General features: G+C 44.0%; 1 protein-coding gene across 2 annotated transcripts in view; it reads right to left on the bottom strand.

Moving 5' to 3' along the window:
* Positions 1 to 24025, bottom strand: part of Ndfip1 (Nedd4 family interacting protein 1) — a 93067-nt gene extending 69042 nt beyond the window's left edge. For both annotated transcript variants that reach the window (XM_063232283.1, XM_003477193.5), the window contains exon 1: positions 23957 to 24025. In XM_063232283.1, the coding sequence (XP_063088353.1) occupies positions 23957 to 24010 (54 nt within the window). In that variant the 5' untranslated portion in view covers positions 24011 to 24025. The remainder of the gene's footprint in view (positions 1 to 23956) is intronic.
* Positions 24026 to 25962: the final 1937 nt, after the last annotated feature.

Raw genomic sequence — 25962 nt, 5'->3', positions numbered from 1 at the left:
ACCGCCTGCTTGCAAGGCAGGTGCTTATGCTGCTGAGCTAAATCCTCAGTCCCTTATTATTTTATTTTTTGAGGTTCAAGGGAGGGAACCCATGGCCCACTGCATGCTAGCTATGCAGTTTACTGCTGAACTCTATGCCAGCCCTTTTCATTTTATTTTGAGTCAAGGTCTTGCTGAATTGCTCAGGCTGGCTGGCTGTAATCTCACCTTTCAAGTGGCTGGGATTACAGCTGGGTGCCATTATGCCCAGATTCTTTTTTCTAATTTTTGTATAGTATTATTACTAGTTTGTGTGGAAATGTAAAAGCAGTAACATGGATCACTCATTAAACAGAACAAGGCCCATGGTTCTTGTGTAGTTGGTAAAAACAAGCAAACAAACGAATGAGAAGATCAAAATGTGTAACACATGCTGCCTGGGCTTTCTGTGTTTATCATCACCTTCAATTGAAGATAGATACAGAAAATGTTAGTGCTCAAGCCAGGCAGAGAAAGTGCAAATGCTTTCTGTTTCCCACACCCGTGACAGACATCAGTAATCAATCACAGAACTCCCACGGAAGTCAGATGCAGCCGGGAATCCTCCTAGTACCATGTGCCTGGTAGTCATTGCCAGTTGTCTAGAGTTGGCAAGTAAAATGCAACCCACCCAGCCACCTCCCTTTCCATCCAAATATTTTTGACCAAGTTCAACAGAAGTTCAGGAAAGAAAGAAATGCCATATGTGCTGAAATGGCTGTGAAAGAAGCCACTGGGAGAGTGATTTTAGCTGCACCCTGAAGGATTAGTCACATTTGGGTAGAGGAGGAAGAATGCGTTCAGTGTTGTTAGAACGAGGACCAGTAGTTCATCCAGAGGAGATGCTCTAAAAGGTCATATGCTTTAAAATTACTTTTCCTCTCCCATTGTTTCATATTTATTGTGTGTGGTTGGTTGGTTGGTTGGTGTTTTGAAACAGGGCTTTGCTATGCAGTTCAGGCTGGCCTTGAACTCTCTATGTAGAACAGGTTGGCCTTGAACTCTCAGCAATCCTCCTGCCACAACCTGGGTGCTGGGTTTTTGGGTGTGTGCTACCACACCTGCTATCTTTTTTATCCTCTTTTATTTTGAAAACTTGTCACTCAAGTATTAGCACTCTAACGAAACAGTTATGCATGCTGCTCACGTACAAAGATCCCCACCTAAATGGGCAAGTGGGAGACCAGTTCCAGCCTGCACCCCGATGTTCAAACTTTTCCATTGATGCAGTGCTTCAGTTCCAGGTAAAAGGAGCATCTTTTCTTCCGCTGGACACAATCTCTATAAGAGAGATCAGTGGTCTTGCAGCTATCAATATTTATCGTAGAAAATTTAGAAAACAGCTGGCTATAATGAGGGAGAGAATAGAATTTACCTGAAATTCCACTGTTCAAATATAAACACTTTGGTAGAGGATTGTGGCACATACTGGCAATCCCAGCTACTCAGGAGACTGAGGCAGGAGGATCAAAAGTTCACAATTAACCTGGGAAATTTGGTGGCAACTTGTCCCCAAATCAAATTCAGAAAAGCTGAGGGCACAGCTGCGTGTTCCTTGGATTCACTTCCCAGAACCTTCAAAATAGCTACGTGTGGTGGTAGAAACCTGTAATCTCAGCACTGTGAGGCTGAGGCAGGAAGACTGACAGGTTTGGGGGTTTTTTTTCTTTTATTTTTTTGTGGTACTGGGGAGCGAACTGATAGCCTTGCACTTGCCAGGCAGGCTCTTATACCACTGAGCTAAATCCCCAGCCTGAGGATTGACAGTTTTGAGGTGCACTTGGGATACATAGCAAACCCTATTTTAAACCAAATACAAAAAAAAAAAAGCTTTAATATTTTTAAGTTTCCTATGTCCAGCCATTTTAAAAAATATATACACATATTATGTGTGTGTATGTGTGTGTTTTGTCACAGACCAAACCCATGGCCTTACACATACTAAGTGAGCACTCTACCACTGAGCTACATTCCCAGCTGTTTCAATTTTTGAAAAGCTTTATAAGTGCTTCCAGCACCACTGTTTTTGTTTTTTCCTTGGCCCTGGGAATCAAACTCAGGGCTTTGTGCAGGCAAGCACTCTAGCACTGGCTTATATCCTCCAAATCTTTTTTGATTTGTATTTTGAGACTGACTCTTACTAAATTTCCCAAATTGACCTCTAATTGTCCCGCCTCAGCCTCCTGAGTTGCTGGTGTTATAGGAGTGCACCATCATGCATCTCTGGCTACATACTCTTTTTATTATAACAGCTTTATTGGTGCTTCATTCCCGTACCCTATGCTTCACTTACTTAAAATGTTCAGCTTGGACCAGGGGTTTAGCTCAGAGGCACAAGTACCTGCTTGGCAAGCGCAGTACCACAAAGAAAATAAAGAAAAAGAAAACGTTCATTTTAGTGGCTTTCAATATATTAATATTTTGGAGCATTTGCTACGATCAGTTTCATAGTAGTTCTAAAAAAGACAGCAGATTAAATATGGAATCATACCATGCTAATGTTCCGCATCACCAAACCAAACTTAACTTGTTTATTTATAAAATGTAGCTTCCAAGAAATCAGGAGTGAGACGATAATCAAGTCCCAATAAGTAAACAAAATTTCAGTTACACCACTGGAAGGGAAGGCTGATTGATTTGAGACAGTTTCTCCCTTTGTAATCTAGGCTGGCCTTGAATTTACTACATAGCCTACACTGGCCTGAAGTTCACAATCTTTTCGCCTCAGCCTCTTAAGAGCTGGGATTTTATGTAAGTGGAATTGTACAATATGTGGCCTTTTGTTATTTGAATTCTTGTTTTTTTTTTCTTTTTCCTTTTTTATCGATGCCAGGGATCAAATTCACGACTGCCTGCTTGCAAGGCAGGCGCTTATGCCGCTGAGCTAAATCCCCAGCCCCTGTTATTTGAATTCTTCATGTGTATGTTTTCAAAGTTCATCCATCGCATAGCATATATTTGAACTTCATTTCTTTTTTACTGAGGTAGGATTTATGTAACACGAAGCTATTTGAAAGAATACAATTCAGTGGCATTCATGACATTATGTCATTCAACCATCACTACTACCTCGTTCCAAAACGTGCTTATCACCCCAAAAAAGGAGTCACAAATGAGTAACATTCACTCTCCACCCGTCTCCTCCAGTCTGCAGCAATCAACAATCAGCTTTGTGTCTCTGTGACTTTGCCTGTTCTGGACTTCTCAAGCAATTGGAATCATACAGTATGTAATGTTGGGTGACTGTCTTTTTTTTCACTTAGCACAATGTTTTCGAAGTTCCTGGGCATCATCACACATACCTGTACTTCCTTCCTGTTATGTTGAGCGGTCCACAGTGTGGACAAGACCATTTTGTGTGCATCTATTCATCAGTTGAGTGTACATTTTGGCTACTTCCACTGTTTGCGTATTATGAATAATGCTGCTATGAATGTCACATACAAGTTTTTATGTGGAAAAAACTTTTAAAACTCTTTCAGAAGAGGTATTATAAGGTATTATAAGGCAGAGCTCAGCAGTAGAACACTTGCTTAGCATAGACAAGGCCATTTGAGTCCCAGGGCCATAGGAAGGAAGGATGGAAAGAAAGAAAGAGAAAGAGAGAAGAAAAGAAAGACCTTTTTTTTTGGTAGTACTGGCGCTCAAGGCTAGGAGTACTGTACAGTTGAGTTACATACCCATCACTTTTTAAATTTTATTTTGAGATAGGATCTCAGTATGCTGCCTAGTCCTGCCTCAGCCTTCTGGGTAGCTGAAATTACAGTTCTGTGCCAATGTACCTGTTTTGGTTTATGTCTAGATGTCCCCCAAGGCCTCATGCACTTTTAGATGGGTTTTTTCCAGAGTCAGTTGAACCTAGAGTTTGTGATTGATTTGCAATGTAATGCTGGGATTAAGGGTGAGTGATCGCTGGATGAGACCACTGATTGGATTGGTGCCTCCTTAATCACAGCAGTCTGAATAAGAAAAAAGAGGCAGAAAGAGGTTTGTTTTCCCCTTTTTCTTTCCTGCTTTTGCACTGCATCCTCCAGTGCCGTGAATGGTTGCCTTCCTGCCTTGGAGTCAGATGATTAAGGACTGAAACCTCTATAAACTGTGAACTAAATAACTTTGGGTATGGTGTATTTTGTCTCAGCAATGATAGAAAGGTAACAAGGATACTACCCAACATAGATGTTCACATCTTAAATTCTTCCTTCAGAGGGGAAAGGAAATGCAAATGGTACAGACAATTTTAAAGGTGTGGAAAACGATTTTTAGGAGAAATAAATGTGCTTGGAAAAAAATGATGTCCTGAGACAAAGTTCCTCTGGGATATGGTGTGGTGTTTGATTTTCAATCTTTTCCTTGAATAAGAAGACTTGAAGGTCACTGTGTTCTTTGACAGAGAACTTCAGAGAAAGCCTTCTTCTACACTTCAGAAGAAGACGAGAACTGAAGATTGAAAGATGCTGGGGGTGATGTCAGAGAGCCCTTCATTCTGTGACTCTTCCTCCTGCTCCACATCTCAAAATGCCACTCTTTGGGGTGCCATTCTCTGAGCCCCTGCAATGGAAGTGATGTTGAAGGAACTCCATTAATTGTTCACGTATTTGAGTTTCAATTTGAAACTGGCATAAACATCTAATGGGTTTTTCTTATGAATCCTACCATTAATAGAATTGCCACAGATAAAGTTCTTTGGAATCAAAGAAACAAAACATATGATAGACACAGTTTTTAATGGACTTGACTTCCTCATTAAACTTTTAGTTCTAGAGAACAAAGATTACATCTTGTCTTTGATAGGGCAGCAGAGACCCCATTAATATATTGTCCTTACTAAATGACAGAATGAGGGAAGTGTCTAGAACCAAACTTCCCAGCTTTTTCTGCCTCTAGTCTATTGTTTGCTTCCCCCAACCCCTAGCCTCGCCGGATTCTGAGGCACGGAATAGGCAGATTTGAGCCAATACAGTGGTGGGCTTCTATGGTCCCAGGAGGATTGAGCTCAGGAGTTTGAAAGTAGCCTAGCAACATAGCATGATCTCTATCTCAAAAAATCAAAAAGCAAAAACCTCACACATTATCTAAGGTAGGTAGAGTTTTCTTTTTGACAGAGTCTCACTTTGCAGTTCAGGCTGGCCTTGAGCTCACTTTGTAGTTCAGGCTGATCTCGAATTTACAATAATCCTCCTGCCTCAGCCTCCTGAGTGCTAGGCTGATAGACATTCATCACCACACCTAGCTAGGTAAACATAGTTGGAAGAATATATTAATCTTTATGGGGAAAGCTGACTGGCGCAGCTCCCCAATGAGACAGGAGACGCTCTTGTGGGCGACAGTTAACTGCTGCTTTATTCACGCGGGCTCTGGTTTATATATTTGGCTGTGACCAATCACAGGCTGCCACGAGGAAGCAAGGCGGGAATGGGACGCAGGCTCTGGCTACTATATCCAGCTGTGGCCAATCAGGAGTTGCCACAGAGTACGGAGTGAGCACGAAGTGCGCACGGGTTGGCTAATTTAAAGAGGGACATAGCGCATTGCGGAAGGTGGTGTGGTCCTTAGTCCCGGGTGGGGTATGGTATGTTGAGCGCCTGCGCCCACAAACGGAAAACCAAATGTTTGGCTGGTCATGGTGTAATTCAAGCACTCCAAGAGGCAGAGGCAGAAACATTGAGCCCGGCCTGGGCAACTTAGCAATTTAAGAAGACCCTATCTCAAATGAAAAATGAAAAGAGTTGGGTATGTAGAGTTTGTATTGAGAAACAACAACAACAAACACAACAAGACAGTGGTGAATGCCTGACACCTCTAATAATCCCAGCACCCAGGAGCCTGTGGAAAGAAGATTGTGAGCTCAAGGCTAGCCTGGAACAATGCGGGACCAATCACAAATTCAAAGCCAACAAACAAAAACACTAAATCCCTACCAATTTAATGCTAAATGCAAATGATTTGTCCACGTTCCAGAGGCGGCTGCTGAGACCCTCACCCTCCCTGACTCCTCCATATAATCTACTGCAGCTCCAGGAGATGCAGACCAAGCAGACAAGCTCAGTGCTCCTACTGTGGGCACCAGGCCAGTCTGTTCATGCAAATAGCAGACATAGAGCTTGGTGCAAGAAGCACTTTTATGTACCAGACAGCCTTGTACTGCCAGACCGATTGAAGACAAAGTAGAAGGATGTTCTAAGAGCTCTTCATGAGCCTGAAATGGTGGTGAATGCCTGTAATTGCAGAACTCAGGAGGCTGAGGCAGGTGGATCGCCATGACTTCAAGGCCAACCTGAACCTGTCGCAACAAACAAACACGAGACCTTTGTGAGAAAAACCCTTTTTGTCCTCATTGGCCAAGACTTGGGAGATGTCAGATCAGAGACGACAGATCTGCCTCCTACTGACTGAAAAACCCCACAGTGCTTCAACAGGAGTACCCCCATTACAGGTGACATATCTGGATTTGCCAGAGCTGGCTCTCAGGTACCATCTAGTGATCAGTTCAGAAGTCCCCATCTTCCCTGGCACTGCACAGCATCATGGGATACAAGGGGCTGCACAGCTGTGCTGGGCTGCTGTGATGCGGTGCCCAGTTCTGTTTTCCCAGCTCAGGGTGTGTACTAGGACCTCTACTTCTAAGGGCCATGGCAGTCCTTCTGTCCAGCTGACACTCAGCTTTGCTTTCTTTTTAGCTTTCATTATTCTGATGAAATGACTGAGCTTTCCACGCTACCCCGGAACACACAGAACTGTGGCTTCCACTCTCTAGTGCTTGCTGATAATTTCATGCGTTGTTAGGTTTCATCTTCTCTCCTGTTTCCATTAGAGACGCCTCCCCCCCTCTGGGATGTTGGAGCCTTATGGGGAGCACAGCGTGCTGTGGTGCCACAGCAGGTAGGGGGGGGCCACGACTGACCCAGGAGGACTTGTCCCTTGGTGATTCCCACCCACACTCAGCTCGCTTCCCAGACGGAGGGCACCACTGTGACAGCTGTGACAGCCGCGACAGCCAGGGCTCTCACGTCACAGCTGAACCCTGAGTGGCTCTTTTCACTGCAGTGCTCAAGCCTCCACCACACTGAACTTACCTGCCCTGCTCGCTCGGCAGATCTGCCTGACTTATTACCACAGTGGAAAAAGAAAAGACTCCTCCAAACTGGTTTCAGTTTACTACCATTCGGATCCTCTCTATCTCTGTACATCCAGCACTGCTTCATGAGTTTCTCCTAGTACCAAAAGTCTGAAAAATGTCAGAGCCCCTTTTTCTTCCAAGGAGAAAGAAAATCTCTCTAAAACATCTTTTAAAAATAAAAATTTAGGGGCTGGGGATTTAGCTCAGTGGCATAAGCGCCTACCTTGCAAGCAGGCAGTCTTGAGTTCGATCCCTGGTACCAATAAAAACAAAAAAGACAAAAATAAATAAATAAATAAAAATTTAATGCCAGATGTGGTGGCACATCCTTCTGGGAGTCCGAAGCAGGAGAATCACAAGTTTGAATACAGCCTGGGCAATTTAGAGGCTCAGTGAGACCCTGTCACCAAATAAAAAACACAAACAGAAAGTGGCCTGGGGAATTAGCTCAGTGCAAAGGCTCTGGGGTCAATCCCTAGTACCACAAATGAATGAATAAATGAAATAAATCTTCAAGTCTAAGGGTCTAGCTCAGTGGTGGAATGCTTAGCCATACATGAGGCTCTGCACTTAATCCCTGGCACCGAAAACAAAAATTAAGAAGAAATATTCTGAAAAACACCTAGTTTTTAGGAATGGAGAAATATAGAGAAGAAAGCATGTAAGGTCCATTTCTTATTGCTCTGGTTATTCCTGCTGGTGATAGATAATAATTTTGACACGACATTCGCAAAATGAATGTGCTTAGAGATTTTAACATGAAAGTGTAAAGTGACAATTTATAGCTTCTATTCCCTTTCTTCCTAAGGGCAGCAACTATTAATGATTAACAGTTTTTCAGCCAGGCAGATAGCACATGCCTGCAATCCAACACTTTGACTGGCTGATGCAGGAGGGTTGCAAGTTTGAGTCTACCATGGTTACCTTGGGTACCTGGGTTACCCTGCCTCAAAATGAAAAATAAAAAGGGCTGGGAATGTAGCCCAGTGTGAAGGCCCTGGCTTTGATCTCCAGAACCACAAAAAGTAAAAACAAATTATGCTGTAATTTTGTTCTTTCACAAACTATACGTATGCTTTTTAAAAAAGGAGGAGAGGAGAATAGCATGCTCAATGATATATTGTTTTTCTTGCCTTTTTTACCTTTAAGTAATGTGCTCTGGCATTCTTTCTCTACCTACTTTATGCATTCCTGTGGTTTCCTAGAATATTGATGTGTCGTATTTTATCAGTCCCCTCCACCCATTAGGGAGCCAGCTGGCCTTGGGTTTGTGATCTTCCTGCCTCAGCCTCCTAGGGTGCTAGAATTACAGGTGTGCATCACTTCATCTATCTAATCAATGTCTTATTAATGGTGTGACATCTTGGGTGGGCAGAGTGTGATGGTGCACACTAGTAATTCAAGCAATTTAGAAAGGTGAGGCAGGAAGATGGAAAATTTGAGGCAAGCCTGGGCAGCTGAGTGAGACTCCCATTTTAAAACAAAAAAAGGCTTAGGAATGTAGCATAATGCAAAGTAAACAAATCAAAACCAAAATATCTTCTTTCTCTTCTCTCTAATGACCAGTGGGCCTGTGACCCACTTGAAATGCTACTCATCAATAAGGGAGGAAGGAGCTATAGTTCATCAATTCACTTAAAACCCTGTAGCTCCAAAAATCATCCAGTTTAGCCAGGCATGGTGGCACACACCTATAATCCCAGCACTTGGGAAGCTGAGGCAGGAGGATCAGTTGAGTTTGAAGCCAGCTTAGCACATAGTGAATTCAAGGCCAGCCTGAACAATGTAGTGAGGCCCTGTCTCAAAAGACAAAAAACAAAGATTATTCAGCTTGGTCCACAACATCTGGCAAACGCAGCTACAAAGCCAAGCACCAGCAAACCTGATGTGGGGCAGGAGCAGTATCCATAAATTTTCCATGCACCAGGATGAACATTATCTGCAATGATCGGAAAGGGCAAACACGTGACAGTCTCCGAGGACTTGGTCATGTGGCATGTGGTGACAAGCGGCACCTCCCCGGGTGACATCAAAGCAGCACTGCTTTACACTGAGACTTCAGACTGCTTCCCAGAAGACGTCATCCTTGGAAATACTTTATTTTATTCATAAGGGTGTTATCATCACAACCGCTGAGCCCATGGGCCAGCATGTCTTCCCGTCTCCCAGGAGCCTTGATAGCAGGCACCTCTGAACAAATGCATTTCTAGAGATTTCACAAGGAAAGAGACTTTTACTTTGTCAACGTCTTTTCTGCCTGGGAACTGGGGTAGTTGGGTCAGGTAAACTGAATCAAGCTCATTTGACCCCTGTTAGCGCTGTGTGTCCTGGTTTATCACCAACACTCTGAGCCCCAAGGGGAGATGATGCGGCCAACTCCTTAAGGTTGCTGAGATATCAGGCAGGACAATTTACGACTGTCAAAAACCGATGTGGCACACTCCCACTTGGATATTTAAACATGTTATTCATGTGTTTATCTGAAAAGACATGTTTAGAAAAATGCTTACCAAAACATTAGCCTTGATTTTCTCTGGGAGTGAGATTTCTGGAGATTTAAAATTTTTTTCTTAGTTTATTTCCATATTTCTCAGGTTTGTTTTGTTTACACAATGATTTAGAATGAGCTTTATTAAAAAGCATTGAAAACCATAAAACTAGTAAATGCTCAGTCAATGTGGCTGTTACTATGTAAAAAGCAGTCAGTAAGGCGGCGGGGGGGGGGGGACACCTAGCTCAGTGGCACAAGCATCTGCCTGGCAAGCACGAGGTCATGAGTTGAATCCCAGTTCCCAAAACAAGACAAAACAAAAAGCTATCAGGAAACGATGACTCATTTGATCCCAGACAGTTACCATCTAACTGTATCCAAAGCACAATCCTTAGGAATCGGGGCTTTGGAATTGGACAGTCCCAGGTTTGAGTTGCGATTCTCTGTCTTTGTTTTTCTGCCCTGCATCTCTTTTAGATGCCACACTTTGAGGAAAACATGTCACCACTTATAACCTCGGTTCCTCCTCGGCAAAGTAACATCCTTTCTCTCTCTATTCAGTTGCCTAAAAGTCTACATAACCTGATATCAGACTTTTCTGTTTCCAGCTGTCCTCAACACAGAAAAATTCCTAGCATAATGGCTGGCCGGGCCACTCTTCAGACCCAGGACACGGTAAACAAAACCAAGTCGTGGCCAGTGCAGCTGGTTCCCCATGCCAGTGATGGCAAAACTTTCAGACACGAGTGCCCAAACTGTAACCCCAAACCCACTTGTTTATCCCAAAGTGCCAACACTGCAATTAACCTGAGTACTGAGGTGTTAGCCTAGAAAAACAACTCAGACATTAACCTCTTTGGTCTTAAAAGAAAAACAACACGTTTGCTATACGTTTGCCACCACTCCCCACATAGTGTCCACCTTCCCCTTCTCTGTACTAACAGAATTCAGAGTCTGCAGGGCAGTCATATCCCCTTTTACAAAGCCTTCACCTCTCAGGCGGGGTCGCCATGGGACCCAGGTTGATCAATAAAACAGAAGCCATATGCTTATGTAAGGGGCTTCTACGAGCACTGTGTGTCTCTGTCAGCAGGAGACGTTCAGCTGATACCTGTGGTTTTCCTGCTGTTCCTGCCCTTCTCCTGTCTGGAGGAAAGGATCTTTGCCACTGCGGGTATGAGGCACACATTAAAACTGTCAGAGTGGGAAAGCAGAAGGCTCTAGGTCCTTGATGGCTTCACAAAGATGCGGTCCCCAGACTTCTTGTTACACATAAGAAGAAACCCTTGGTGGGTTAAGTCATTGTCCCCAGTGATACACAGCTGAGCTGAGTCCTCAGTGAATAAACTGCCTTCGAAAGTCACTGTGAAGATTCACCTGCAATAATGGCTATTTTTGTTTTGTGTTAGTGCTGGGGTTGAATTTAGGACCTCTCGCACGCTAAGTGTGTCCTCTACCATCGAACTCCGTCCCCGGCCACGCTTCTGATATTTGTCAAGTGCTTCGTTCAGTGCCTCGAACATAGCTGAATAAATGCTCATAAATTTCAGTTTTCTTTCTTATAAAAAGAAATTAGGAATTGAGATATTCTCACAGACTATGAGCTATAATAGAAAGCTGGCAACTGCATTTATTCCTTCGTTTGTCGAGCTATTAGAATAATGGCTATGTAAGTACTGATTTCATGAATATAATTCTAGCAAAAGTGTGTCAAGTGTCGGAGGCATGCCGGGCACTGTTCGGACGCTGGGGCTGCTGCAGGGAGCTGTTGCCCGCATCGCACGTCCTTTTCCAAAAGACTAAATAAGTGAACAAGCAAGAAATCTTCATTAAAAGGAAAAGATGACAGAGCTACAGAAGCTCACTGGGGCTTCAGAGGCCTACCTAGAAGGCATTTTGGAGGTGGCAACATGTAAGCATCCTTTAAAAAAGTGACTCTTAGCAAAAATGACTCTGTCCAACACCATCACCCACTTCCCATCTCTGCTGCACTAAGAGTCAAACGCCAGCATGATTTCTACTGGCCCAGACTATGTCCCTAGGATGAGCCCAGGGCCCTTTAAAGTGCCCACCTGGGTAAGTTTCACACCACCAAGAGAACTTGCTGTTTACCCCAGCCAAGACCTGACTAAGGCAGCACTGAGTTCCCTGTTAGCACAGCATTCACTTGTCTTCCATGTTTCTTTCTCTCTTTGTTTTTAGATGGTGTTGTCATTTTAATATTGATTTCCAGTTTTTTATTTTTCAAATCTATTGTAGTCATAGATAAAAAGAAAGAAAGAAAGAAAGATAGGAAGAAAGAAGGAGAAGGAGAAGGAGAAGAAGAAGAAGAAGAAGAAGAAGAAGAAGAAGAAGAAGAAGAAGAAGAAGAAGAAGAAGAAACTACAACAAAATTTTAAAGTACATCACTCAGGGGTAACAATGGTACATGCATTGTGCATTGCCATTCCCAAATCATTCACCCAAGAGCACAAGACATCTGCCTTCAATTGTTTGAACAATACTAGTACAGATCTTTCTCTTCAGCGAACTCAGAGAAATCAGCAGTATAACTGTCTTAACTATTTTTACATACATATACATATGTTTTTTCTTTCAGCTTGTCACATTTCTCATTCTTTTTTCTTTTTTTCTGAGACAAGGTCTCACCGTGTTGTCCAGGCTGGGCTTGAATTTGTGGGTTCAAGTGATCCCGCTGCTGCAGCCTCCTGAGCAGCAGGACTATGAGTTGCCAATTGTTCCCAGGCTGAACATTTAATTTAGGAAGCTCGCAGTTATAAATCCTTCGCCTGCCTCCATGAGATGTAAATCTTCTACCACCCAGAAACATCTGCTTGAGAACAGAGACACTGTCTCTTTGAAATACAAGCCTCCAGGGAGACTGGGCTCCTGCCTGTCACCCACTTCTGTGGGAGGGTAGGAACCTGTCTTTGGTGGTTGTCCTGCTTCAGTCTGCAAAATTACCTCCTATCCCAAAAGTATGAGAAGTTGGTGTCTCCATAGGCCTGCCCTTGAACATATCCCAGCACCCAGAGAAGCAACAAAAGCCCTTTTGCTCTTGGTATGGTAGTACATCCTCTAATTCTAGCCTTTCAGAAGGCTGAGGCAGGAGGATTGCAAGTTCAAAGTCAGCCTGGGCAACTTAGTAGGCCCTGTCTCAAAAGAAAAAAGAAAAAGAACTGGGGGTGTAGCTCAGTGGTTGAACACTCCTGGGTTAAACCCCAGTACTTGAAAGAAAAATTAAAGACCTTATGTTTGATGAGCTCATCTCAGTTTACACTGAGGTCTCTCTACCTTGCTGCACTACTGAATAAAATCAGCCTTTCCACCTTTAATATGTGTCTGGTTCCATTTGACATATAGATAGTAAGCCTTGGTTCACAAGAAGGAAATTTACTAGGTGTGGTGAGGTACAGCTGTAGTCCCAGCTACTCAGGAGGCAGAGATGGGAGGGTTATTTAAGCTCAAGAGTTTGAAGGTAGCTTGAGCAAAATAATGAGAGCCCATGTTAAAAGGAAGGCAGGAAGAAGGAAGAGAGGGGGAGAGAGAGAGAGAGAGGAAGAAGAAGAAGAAGAGGAGGAGGAGGAAGAGGAAGAGGAAGAGGAGGAGGAGGAGGAAGAGGAAGAGGAGGAGGAGGAAGGGAAGAGGAGGAGGAGGAGGAGGAGGAGGAGGAGGAGAAAAAGACCAGTCCTGCAAAGAAGAAATATACCGCATGCCGAAGGAGACTTGTCAAAGACTGTGATGACACATTTGGTATGACACAGTAACAGTCTCTACTGTCACTGTAATTTACAGCTGTAGAGAAGAATACACATGCAGGGAAAATCCACATTTTGTTATTACTACGCTGATTATATTATCACTGAAAGCTATAAAAGGTTCACCATCATCGGCCTAACCCTTACACAGTTTGGGAGACCTTCTTTCAGAAAAAGAGTACAGGTGGGGCAAGGTGGTGCTCACCTGTAGTCCTAGCACTCTGTGAGGCCGAGGCAGGAAGATCACAAGCTGGAGTCCAGTCTGGGCAATTTAAGAGACTTAGTGAAACCCTGTCTCAAAAACTTAAAAAAGGGCAGGCCATAGAGCTCAGCATGAAAGTCCTGGGTTCAATCTCCAGGACTGCACAGAAGGAGGGGAGCGTTTTGAAAGTGGCCTTTGCAACTGAGTGGACTTGCAACCCGGGACCTAAAACCCTACAGGGCTCCCCATCTTCCATCTCTGCACCCGCACACATGCTACATTCTTATCTTTCTTTGCAGGTTGGCTCTGTGTGCCTTTGGGAGCCATGTGCAGAAAACCACAGCCACCTGGAGTCTCTGGTTTGCGTGCTGCGGCCCTAGCCCCCAGTTCCTAGTGCAAGTGTCCAAGGAAGCTTCCAACTGACAAGCATGAGGCACCTGTCCACTCCCAGGTCAAAAACCTGCACCACGGTAACCAAGATGCCACTCAACTCCACGATCAGGACAAAGACAGTCACCCAGAATGAGGACTTGTACTCTGAGGAGGAGACGTCTGTAAGAGACGTTCGCCCCTCCCATCAGTCCCTGACTGTGGGTCAGCTCTGTCCCAGGGAATTCTAGTGGAAGCCATATGTGTCCTTGTCAGTGTTCTGGCAGACACATTAAAGAAGTATAAAGAAAAAGGTGAGGTTATTTTTAATGATATATTTTACTAACCCAAATATATCCAAAATACCATTACTTTAATATGTACTCAATATAAACATGAGATATTCTACATCCTTCTATATACACTGTCTTCAAAATGCAGTGTGTGAGACTGGGGTATAGTCAGTGGTAGAGTGCTTATTCTGAGTCTCTAGAGCTGCACGCACACCCATGCATGCACAGAACCCAAGAAATGTAGTGTATATTTCATACTTGCAAGATGTCTCATTTTAGACGAGCCACATTTGAATGCTCAGTAGCCCATGTGGCAGGTGACTGCCATGATGGGCACACAGGTCTAGATTTCTTGGCTGCAATCTGATTTAGGCTGCTGTCGGTGTGCATCACCGGAGAGTGGGCCCACTCTCCAGTGGTCAGATACAATTCTCTTGCCTCATACAGTTGTCATTATCGTGCATCTGCTCTTGGGCTCAGATAAATGGGCAGGATTAATTATCACTGGCTTTCACAGTGCACACAGCCGAAGCCCATTTTCTGCCAAATTGCAATTACAGAGTTCTTTCTTTGATGGATTCAGAGTTAATGTCTTTGTACTTCCTTTATTCCAGAAATGAAATTAAAGACACACACACACACACACACACACACACACACACACACACACACAGCCCACAGAAACCTGCAGCTCTATCAGCAAATTGTTCAAGCTCGGAGGGAAAGTCATTAGATTGGTTTTATATGGAGCCCATAAAGCATCAGGAAAACAGATCAATGTCAAAACATTTGCTTCTCAGTTTCACATCAGCTCAGCTTTCCAAAGATAACAAATGCATTTCTCCAAAGTATGTCTCCTTTCTCTTCAATTTTCTATATCTGGGGAAAGCATCTCCATGAGGTATATTCCTTTCTTGTGTAGAGGAGAGAGATAGAGACAGAGACAGAGCAGCTTTACACAGATCTGTCCATCCCTGAGAGTCTGGCTTATGTTGTTTTGTCTGTAGATTATTTTAGGGGTGTTTTATTGCAAAGATGAAATGTAACTGATTTAGCAGTCTCTTAATATTTCCTTCCAAAGGCCATTTGTAAGTTGCCTAATAATTTCATAGCTAAGCATTTAGTATTTATGTGTCAGCGTGACGCCAAGTGATTACAGGTATTATTCCACTTAATTCTCACAACAACACCAGGGGTATTAACACTCCCATTGTACAGAGAAAAGAATCGAGGTTTGAGACAGACTGATATTCCCCAAGTCAGATAGCTACTAAGCAATGAAACCAAGATTTGGGTTTAAGATTTGCCTTAACTGCTGAGGTCTGCGGAGAACTTGGGATCATTTCTGAAGCACAGTCCATCCAGCCCTGTTTCACAGAGGGATTCCGGCAGTGCTGAGAAGAGAGGACGGTGAGCATGAGGTCACTGTGCACGGGGCTGGAAGGTGGCGAAGCGGGGCTCCTTTCATGTCGGAAAAGTAAAGGCAGACAGTTAAGTGCCAGAGGAGTAAGGCAGTTGACCAACACTGGCGCAGAGGGCTGGGCTCCAGTTCATTGTGATTGAATTCTGTCTTCGCTCGGTGGCTTTGAACAAGCCACCTGGCTTCAGCATTGCAGAGATAATGGTTCTACCAGGCCTCCCTAAGGACTATTTGGATGAACTAGTTAATGGTTATATACTTCTTTGAAGAGGCAAAGGGCCCAATAAAATCTCTCCCTGGGTCATTTTCAAGAATGGAACTGAGTCCCTGTTGATTATAAGTAATAAAAGGAGATCAAGCCCTCTTCAGCTTTATTGCCTTAATTGAGCCATTTGGCAACAGTAGCCAGACAAGAGACAGTACCATGTCTGCCTTTGCTAACCAACTTGACTCTAAGCAAGGATCCCAGTGATGTTCTTAGAGCTGAATTTGACCTTGGTAACCTCAGATGGAGGGTAGGCATTAAAAAATTATTTGTTGAATAGTAAATGCAAGAATTTGACGTTTGCTTAAGCACCTAGTGCTACCAGATAATGAATTACAAATCTCAGGATTTAAAATCTATCTCACTGATGATACTTGGCCTGGGGATCAGGACTATAATCATACTCTGCATGTGGCCTCTCTGTCAGTGAGTGCATTCATAGCAGTAAGACCAACTACCTAATTACTGAATAATCCTGCTTCCTAGCAACCATCAAACTATTCCTCCCATGATAGGATGATCCTGGAAGATAGAAACCCTCATTTGCCAAATACAGGGCAAGTAATTTTTGAAGTCATTTTGATAACAAATATAAACAGAAAAAGTATGCATCATATTTTCATATTTAAAGGAACATATCTACTCAAGTTTCCACAAGTCAGGAGCTAGCAAACTGCCAGTTAGACATCAAGTTATAGCTTAATCCCATCCCACACACACCTAACTTTCAACTGTTTGGAAAAATATGAAATATGCAGGTTTCTATCAAAAATCACCAGGCAGTTGTCAAGCTGGTTTCAAATCTGGCTGGATGTTCTTTAATCATTTAATGGCTAACTTTGTAAGAGATAAGCAAAATAGGAGTCATTCCCAGACTATAGTATTCTTTCAACCTATCATTCATTCATTCGCTCATGCTTTTCATTCATTTAAGATAAATCTTGGATCCACTATATGCCAGGCAGAGATTGTTCTATGTATCAGTCAAGCATGATCGAAACAAAGACCACCTGCCCGAATTTAAGGGTTAGGAACGCCTTACCACTCACCAACAGAGCCAACAAAACTGAGTGTGCTTCAGATTGTAGCTTCACAAGCGTGATCACCTTTTGGGCTAGTATTTGGATTTGCTTGTGTTGATTTATTCTTTCAAGAAATATTAGTGACACTACTGAGCTACTTTGCAGCAAAGCAAATGTATAGTGCTCTCACTGCCTCGATGGGGAGATAAAGCTTCTTCCCTTTGCCCTCTTGGGTTCAGCGGCTGGGGCTCCTGAATCACACTGATAAAAGATGAACAAGGAAAAAAATGGAAGTTTATTAACATGTACATTGTGCATTCCTGGGAGTAACTCTGCGATGAGGACCTCAAAAAGAGTTTAGAACCTGGGCTTACAGAGGATCTTTTTTTCAATGTTTATTTTTATTACTACATAGCTGTGGTGCACAATGATTACAGTCATCGTGGGGTGTTGCTACACATACATGTCACATCTTAGTTCTTACATCATCTTCCCTCTTCACTCTTTTTCCTCCCTCCATCTCTTGTCTCCTTCTCTTTTGTTTCTTGTTATCTATCTTCTTACAGAGCTTTTTTTTTTTTTTTTTTTTTTTTTGTCTTTTTCTTTTTTATCAGTACCGGGGATCGAACTCGCGACTGCCTGCCTGCTTGCAAGGCAGGCACTTATGCCACTGAGCTAAATCCCCAGTCCCCCTTACAGAGCATTTTGAAAGAAGAAAAACACATTTTAGAAAAGTGACAGGACAAAGGAAAAAGACTTTGGATTTTTTAGGGCAGCAAATCAAGGGGAGGTGATTACCGGGGACAGAGGAAGAGAAGGTTAGTGAGGTTTGTTACTCAGCCTTTTGTTACTTTTCCATCTACAGCCATCTCTGGTGATTAGCTTCCAACCCTCCTGGTGGGAAGTGGAGAGGGCACTTTTACAAATGTATGCCCTGTCTTTAGGCAAATAGGGTGGCAGACAGCCTAGCTTCTATCCATTTCTCAATTGTTATCAGCTCAAAATAATCCTTGTGCCAAACATAATATATTTTGGGATAGTGTATTTCAAATAGCATAAAATAACAAACATTACACAAATAAGGCATTTATAGAAAAAAAAAGATAATACAAGGAATTAAATGCCAAAAGCAGAGTAGACACAGTGCTGTGAAAACTTAAAGAAAGATGGCAGCTCCATGGCACAGTGACTGGTACCCAAGGAATGCTTTAAAGGACATGGGTGATTTGCCTGTGTCAAATGAGAGGAATGTGGGGCGTATAAGGATGCAGGACTGATTGAGAGAAACTGATATTTTCTAATATATGTGTCATTAAAGCAAATTCATGAAGGCAAAGACTTCACATGAATTTCATTTATGCATATGAAGTTTTAGAGCAACTACTGTCCTCAATTCAATGAAATGCTCAAGGTCAACTTACAGTGGAAAGTCAAGAGTAGAAAATTGGTTTCTATCTCACCCAGCCACCGCAGAACTAGCTGCTAAAAATACTGTGTTGCCAATAACATGGAGGCTTTATTAAAGTTCAGTAGAGAAGGACGCATGATAGATTAGTGATGTCTGCTGCTGGCACTGAATGCCACCATTGATCTATGTGCTACTTCTGGGTTAAGATCAGACACCTGAATGGCCCAGTGAGAGATGCTCCGTAAGAGTGGTTTTCAAGCTGTTTTAGCAGTAGAATGATTTGTTCACATGAAATCTTATCCAGACTTCCCATGAGGACAGTTCAACTCTTTAATAGATTGGAAGTCACCATAGGACACTCAGAGTATTGCATAAAAAGAATCATTGCTTTATGAGATGGCTATTTTTCTTGTGACAGAAGGACAGCATGTGATAAGGACAGACTGTTCATATTAAATTCCCCAAGAGTGATGTTAATAATCGCCATTTTACTGATGTAGGAACTGAGGTCCAAAGAGTTATAAGCATGAGGCTCATGCAGCTGGTGGGAATGCGGTCAAGAGCTGGGAGCCAGGTATCCAGGTGTCCTCGCTCTTACTTGGGCTAAGGTGCTCCTGGTCTGTTGTGCTGCAGCCCCACAGCACTTCTTACTGAGCTAAACACTGTGGACTTCAAAGAAGAGAGCTGAGTTTTGGCTGAAATAAATGCAAGGCAAAAGCGAACAGCTCTACCCTTCTGTCTGAAATTGTGCCTCATTCTGCCTTCACCCGTATATCATTTTCAACAAGCTCTTTTGTCCTTGACACATTAGAGGTCTGCAGTCCTGCGCAGCTCAGGATTCCAGCACAGACTCAAGTTTCTCAGCGCTCTGTGTATTTGCAGGAACTGCAGCAACCTGAGCACAACCCTCTCCTTCTGTTTCTTTAGCTGTTCCTAAGGAGAGTCTGTCACCTTTGTTTGGCCTGGAGCACGGGATGGGGCTGTACAGGGATGGTATGGACAGAGAATGACTGTCCATACATAAGTGAATATGTAAGAAGGACCTTCTGCAAATTGCAAAGCAATTTCTTTCATCCATCGAACCCAGCCTGCTCTCCATCACCACCATCACATCCAGCCTGGACCTCAGCCAGTAGCCTCTGCCCCTTCTCTCCTCCTCACAAAGATTCCTTCTATTTCCCACCTCTCAGTAATACAGATCTCATCAAGACACTCCCTGGCTTAAAATCCTCCAAGACCTTCTTCTGTCCTGAGTCACAGTGGAAAGAGCACTTGCTTGTGAAAAAGTGCACATATTTTCTCTCCAAGGAAGCAGGTTCACAATATTTAAACTGGAGTGTGATACTAGGATGGGCTCCACTCACTACCCAGCAGGGTGTATTTATTATTCACCTCCATTTAGTTAGGTCCTGGCTCACCACAAAGGAATCGGAGTGGCTGGGTTATAATATTATGTTTCCTCGGCAAGGAGCAACAGGAAGCTTTCTCAGCTGCATTTTGGAAACATCAATCCTACGGCATGAACCAAACCCGGTGAAAAGCAGTAATGAGTGAGTGTCCCATCATCCTGAAAGTCCTGGTAGGAACTAAAGGGCGAGATGCCTGCAGAAGTTCTTAATCACAGCAGAAGGATGCTTTTTGGATAACTCAGAAGGCATTCCAGTGTGCACTGGAGCCACCATGTCATTGCCAAAGGCATCTGAGGGTTGGTATTATCCTAGCAGGTCCTAGTCCCTGAGCTTATCCCAAACCATGTCTCTGCAACTTAAAAGGGACTTTCTGAAAGTTTTCTCCTCAGTGAACCAATATGCATGTTTATTTTTAAAAAGTTATATATGTTTAAAATAACCAAATAAGGTTAGTTATTCTAAATTAGATAGTAAATTAGATCGTGCATTAGATAGCGCAAAATGTTTCAAAATTCTGAAAGTACAAAAGGAGCCTTAGAGAAGCTTCTCATCACCCTGTGGCTGCTCCAGAAGCAACCACTATTAATAGTTCCTAGAAACAGCCTGTGCGTATCCGGGCCTTCATGCTTGGAATTTTCATTTTCAGTCAAGTAGTGGAATTCTATTCACAATGCCCTGTGCCTGGCTTTTTGTTTTTTTTAATCTTTTTTTTACTCAGTAGTTTATCTGGAGACCCAGTCTCATTACATGTGCCTGTTAGAGGTTATAACAAGCTGTGTACTTGGTGTTCTGGGTGTGTATATGTGTGTGTGTGCATGCATGTGGGTGTGTGATTGGATTAGCTCAAAGTCCTTGCACTGAACTACATCTCCAGCCCTTTTTATTTTGAGATGAAGACTTTCTAAATAACTAAATTGCCCTGGCTGGGCTTGAACTTGTGATCTTCTTGTCTGAGCCTCCCAGAATGTTGGGATTACAAGTGCGCAGTACCACTCCTAGCTAAGGGGATTCTTAAAGGGATGAGGGATTTGGTTCAGGCTAAACTTGGATTGACTACGTTGAGGTCGAAGAGTCAGGCTGCAATTACGCACTAAGGCTGACCGGGGCTCATACCTTGCAGCAGGGCAAATTCGGTCTTCTAGACATCACTTATAGACCTTTGCTCTTTTTAAGATGTTTAAAAAGCCTTTTTGATTGCACAGGAAGTACCCAAACATATTCCCAGGCAGGGGAAAAAAAGTCAAACAATGCACTAGGAGTCAAAGCCCAGTTGAGTCTCCAAACTCACTGCTTATCCAGAAGTACTCACTGTAGCCAATTTGTATTTTGTGTGTTCTGAGCATTTAGTTTTGTAAGGAACATTGCTTGTGTTCTGTTTTCTACATGGGACTATATCCTAATGCTTTATAGCCTGCTTTTTCATTTAATGTTTAGTCTTTGCCTTCTTCCATTCAACATGTATACATCTACTACATTTTTTACAACCGCCATGTTACTATGCTATTATATGGGCGTACTACAAGGATTTACCTCTTGATGGATATGTAGGTTGTTTCTAATTTTTTGTTATTATCTACAATGTGTTATGTGAAATCCATGGAGAAATAAAAATAATGTCTCTAAGATACAGAAGGGGAATTTCTTTTTTTGTTTTTCCAGAAGGAGAATTTCTGAGGTAAAAGTTATACACATTTAAATTTTTTTTGTTTTTTTTTTTTAATTTAAAGAAAAGGAAACAAAAAAAATACATGGAGATACAAAAGGGTAGAAATAATACAAAGTTACAGAAAAACAAATGGTAAGAAATCACTGGTTGATAAACACATTTAAATTTTTAAGAGACACTCCAAAATTACACTCCAAGAAGAAATTTTTGAGGTTTCCACTAGGCAGGAACAGAGTAAGTTATACAGAACTGTGATTTTTCCCCCCCTTTGGCGATTATGATCAAAAACTGATGTTATTGTTCACAAGCAAAAAGAGCCCTGCAAATCTGCAGGAGAATTCAAACCCTGAACAATAAATAAAACACCATCTGTGCAGTCATCAAGCACAGGGGCAGGGAGAAAGCACAAGGAGGACCTGCCCCGGCCCCTCCTCTAGGCCGGCTCCTCGCCTGCCCAGCTCTGCTCTTATAAAGCCAGGCAGGAACATCATGGGGAGCAGGGACTTGTGGTGAAACAGTGCTGCACAGAAAATGGGGGTTTGCCCCATTGCAGATTCAGGAGGCTGCCGTTGCCAGGCCCTTTGAGCAAATGGCTGGTGGATTGTGCTTACTTAGAAGTGTTCATTCTACGCAGCTTCCTCCTGAGCTGCTCTGTTCCTGGTTTGTAGTACAATAAAACCAGGAGGATCTGATTTACTGAAGTCCTCCAGCCTTTGAGCACTACCCTTCCCTTTAGTATCCAAATAAAAGGGAGTCTTTCCCCAGTTCATAGCCTAGGAGAAGGCCAGCTCTCTTCTCAGGACTTCTGTGAATTCCAGGGCTGTTAACAATGCGTTCCTGATCACCTCCCGCCCTGACTTCATGCTCCTGAATTGCTGCTGGCCTCTGTTCTCTCCTCTCTTCTGTGCTCACCATTGCCACCATCCCTTCTTTACTGTCCCTAAGGGCCACTGATTGCACTGAGGTTTGGGGTGAGAAAGGGGGAGCTGTGCCATCCCAAATAGGAAACACTGCAATGAGCCCCAGGCAACACTCTTGGAAAACTCATCAGCCACTCAACCATGCAGAAACTGTGGGCTGAACTTCGCAGGAGCTGACCTTGTGGTAACTTGGGGATTGCCTCTTCTCTCTCAAGAGCCCTCTTTTATCTCCCCAAATCTCTTCCTATTCAAATCTCCAGAGAACAGCTCATAAATTCCTATTGCTTTATTTGGTGTGGCCATTTCTCTCTTGGAATTGTAGCGTTCTTAATAAGCTCCATCTGTTTAAACCTAGATTGTGTTACTTGCTGCCTGTCTGACCTTCTGCAAATTACTTAACCTTTCTCAGCTCCCATTTCTTAACACGTAACAGGGTTAACTTAGAATGTATTTAAAGCAGGCAGTCGAAGGGCACAGTGGTGCATGCCTGTAATCCCAGCACTCGGGATGCTAAACTCAGCAGGAGAATTGCTGTGGAGTCTGAGGCCAGCCTACCAAAAGAGTAGTTGTTGACCCAAGCCCTACCACCACTCTGGAAATTCCACAGATAGGTTTGAATGTAACCATTTCTTCTCCATTTCTCAATTGCAAGGAAGCCTCCTTTCCGCCTAATTCCTTGAAAGTGTTGCTTATACCGTGCTCCATTTCTCAGGCTTCATGGTGAACCCGCCGAGGCTCTTGGATGATCTCCTGTGCTCTCCTCCTCCCTTCACAGTGGGACCTCCCTCGGCCAAGGTTCAGAGCAGACATTTGGAACTCACGCTTCCCCTTATCCTCCACCTTCAGCCTCCCAGCAATCCCTTCTAAGTTTACCTGAAAATTATTTTATTCCTACTTCCACCTCCACTGCCCCAGCCCAGGCCACAGCAGCTCTCTTGTAGGCCACTGCAGAGGTCCCCTGCTTCAGCTCTGGCCTTCCTGCCATGCAGTGTCCACAGGGTGCAAAATGAGCATCTACAGCAAACCCAGCCTGGCAGTGTTGCTCAGCAGTAGAATGCTTGCCTACCATGTGCAAGGTCTTGGGTTGAATGCCTAGCACCACCAAAAATAAGTTTTAAAATGTGTTGAAACACTTCCTGCCTTTGCTTAAAAGCTACCCGTACTTCTTGCCACCTTCAGAGCAAAGGCAGGCTTTGTGGCAGATTGTCAATCTGCAGCATCCCGCCCGTGCTCCCCAGCTCCTGCGCTGCTGGCCTGCACCTGCACCCTTTTCTCCTCTTCTTCCAGACACCAGCACGCACAGTTCTGGCCTCTGGGCTGCCTCTTCCTGACCACCCTCCACACCTGTGGTTCTTCACAGCTGCAGACAGACCTTCCCTGATTGCCGGTTAAATGGGTGCGCCTCCTCTAACTTCTCTGGGTCATCTGGCCTTGTGTATTATCTTCATTCTTGATCTTTCTTATTTGTTATTGTCTTCTCAAAAAAACCAAAAATACTATCAGCTCAAGGAAGGCAAAAGCATTGTGCACTCTGTCCTAGTGCTTGTACAGTATATACTTGTTCAATGGATGAACAAACAACAGAATGGTAGACTTACTGGAAATGAAGAGGGAATCTGCAGGTCACCACGTGGTCTGAGGAAGTGCTCCATGGTGAGGGTTCTCAGGGGGCTACCTCTCCCTGCAGTGAGGCACATGTAGACCTGAGCAAGCAGCAAAAGCCCGAGGGCTCCACGGGCCTTAGTGTGAGCTCCTGATATGCAGACATAACATCTCCCCCCAGTTCCCACCCCTGTCAGCAGCTAAAGGACAGGCTGCTGCCTGTGATGCCGATTTTTACACTGTTTTCTTCCATCCGCCAGAGAGCCCACTGAGTTTCCATAGCAACAGAGGGCAGCTCCAGAGAGTAGGCACGTCTGCATCTCCTGGTATCTCCAGCTGGGGAGACAGGGGTACTGGTCTGCAGCTATGCTCTTGCTCTTTGTGGCCTGCCCTGTCCTTGTCACTAGGCACTTCCTCTGTCACCTCACTTTCTCCCAGGATAATCCAAGGAAGCGTTCACTTCAGGGTCTTCATTTGCTCTCTCCTGCTGTAGAAGGAGAGGAAGAAATGGTCTCATTACCTTCTCCAGGTTGGGCACCCACAGATTGGGCAGAAAATCACAGACACTTACCACTCTCGAGATTGCCTTGAGAATATTTTCTTTCTAAATATCACTTTGTTAGTCTAGTCACCCCTTGGAGTGTCTGAGTTTCTGCTGACAGCCTTTTTGGTTCCCCTAAAGAAGCAAAATCTGATTTTTACCCTGCAACAGCCAAGAGCCCTTCAGGGAAGCTGTTGTCATTTTTCAAAATAATGAATAATAGCATCTACTACTCACTAAGTGGATATGCGACACATTTCACCTCTCTAAACTCTACAACCACTGGGGGAAAAGGTGTTAGTGACCCTTCCTTATGTGTAAGGAGACAGGCTTGATCATTCTCAGATCACACAGCTGCCAAGAGACCCAGGTGTGATCTGAATACTGGACATCTAGATTCTGAAATCCAAGCCACTGGACACTGCTCTATGTGAAGACACACAAATAGCTACATGGAAGGACACATTTAGATTCCCCATCTCCAGGCCCAGCCAGTCTCCTAGGCCCTCACGTGGCTCTCTCCTGACCACAGTGGCCAGCACTTGTTGGCTCCATCCCCAGTCCCCATGCCACATCACCCCCACAGGGATTTGATGGCAACTTGCTCAAAGTGGGAACAAAGGCAGCATTTTTAGTCCCTTCTTCAGAAATCTTGACTCCTCACCACAGGAGCGGCCCCTCAGATTGGCTGTTACCATGGCAACTGGCTACTGCTCTCTGTCCAATTATGTCAGCTCTGAACTGCAGGACCTCAGTGCTGGGCTTCCTGTCCACCCTCCCAGCCTGCAGTCCCAGCCCCTCTGACCTCGGGCAGCTCTGAATGCTTACACTTTCTAATTACAGCTGCCTTTCAGTTCTGGCTCTTCTCTGAAATCTTTGTGATCTGTATTGAACTTCTCCGCCCACCAGCCTGCCTGCCACACCCAGCCCCCAGCTCTTTATCCGTGGTTTATGAAGCCTTGCTTGCACACCCAGCCTTACACTTAGCATGCACACACGCCCCAGCGGGCAGACAGCGCGGACACACGAACTTCAAACATCCCGAATTCAGTGCCCCACACTGGGATGTTTCTGCAGCAACTGTGACTCTACAGGGGTTCTACAGTGGCCTGGTTCCACGCCAGCTTCTTTGTACGTTCATTTATGCATTCAGTGACACGTGAACACCCAGGATGTCCTGGGCACTAGGGATACCATGTTAAACGACAGGGAATGGGACTTTACATTTTCTGGAGGGAAAGGCGTGATGAAAGGAAATGAGTAAACAAGCAAACAAACAAAGAGAATTTTGGGTCATGATGAGGGTAGTGAGGGGAAAGGAGCTGGGGCGCACCAATCTTAGGACCAGGCTTGCTCTGCTCCCCGCTTCCAGCAGGACACACACTATGAAGGAGGGAGGCGGAGGCACTTAGTGTCTACTGAGCGTCTATTGATGCAAGTGGCTTCAGCCAGTTTAAGGGG

This window comes from Cavia porcellus, unplaced genomic scaffold (assembly GCF_034190915.1).
Source record: "Cavia porcellus strain 051 isolate PalLab524CR breed Dunkin Hartley unplaced genomic scaffold, mCavPor4.1 scaffold_21, whole genome shotgun sequence".
Lineage (NCBI taxonomy): Eukaryota > Metazoa > Chordata > Mammalia > Rodentia > Caviidae > Cavia > Cavia porcellus.
Note: the sequence above shows the minus strand (reverse complement) of the source record. Positions and strands in the feature narration are given on the sequence as shown.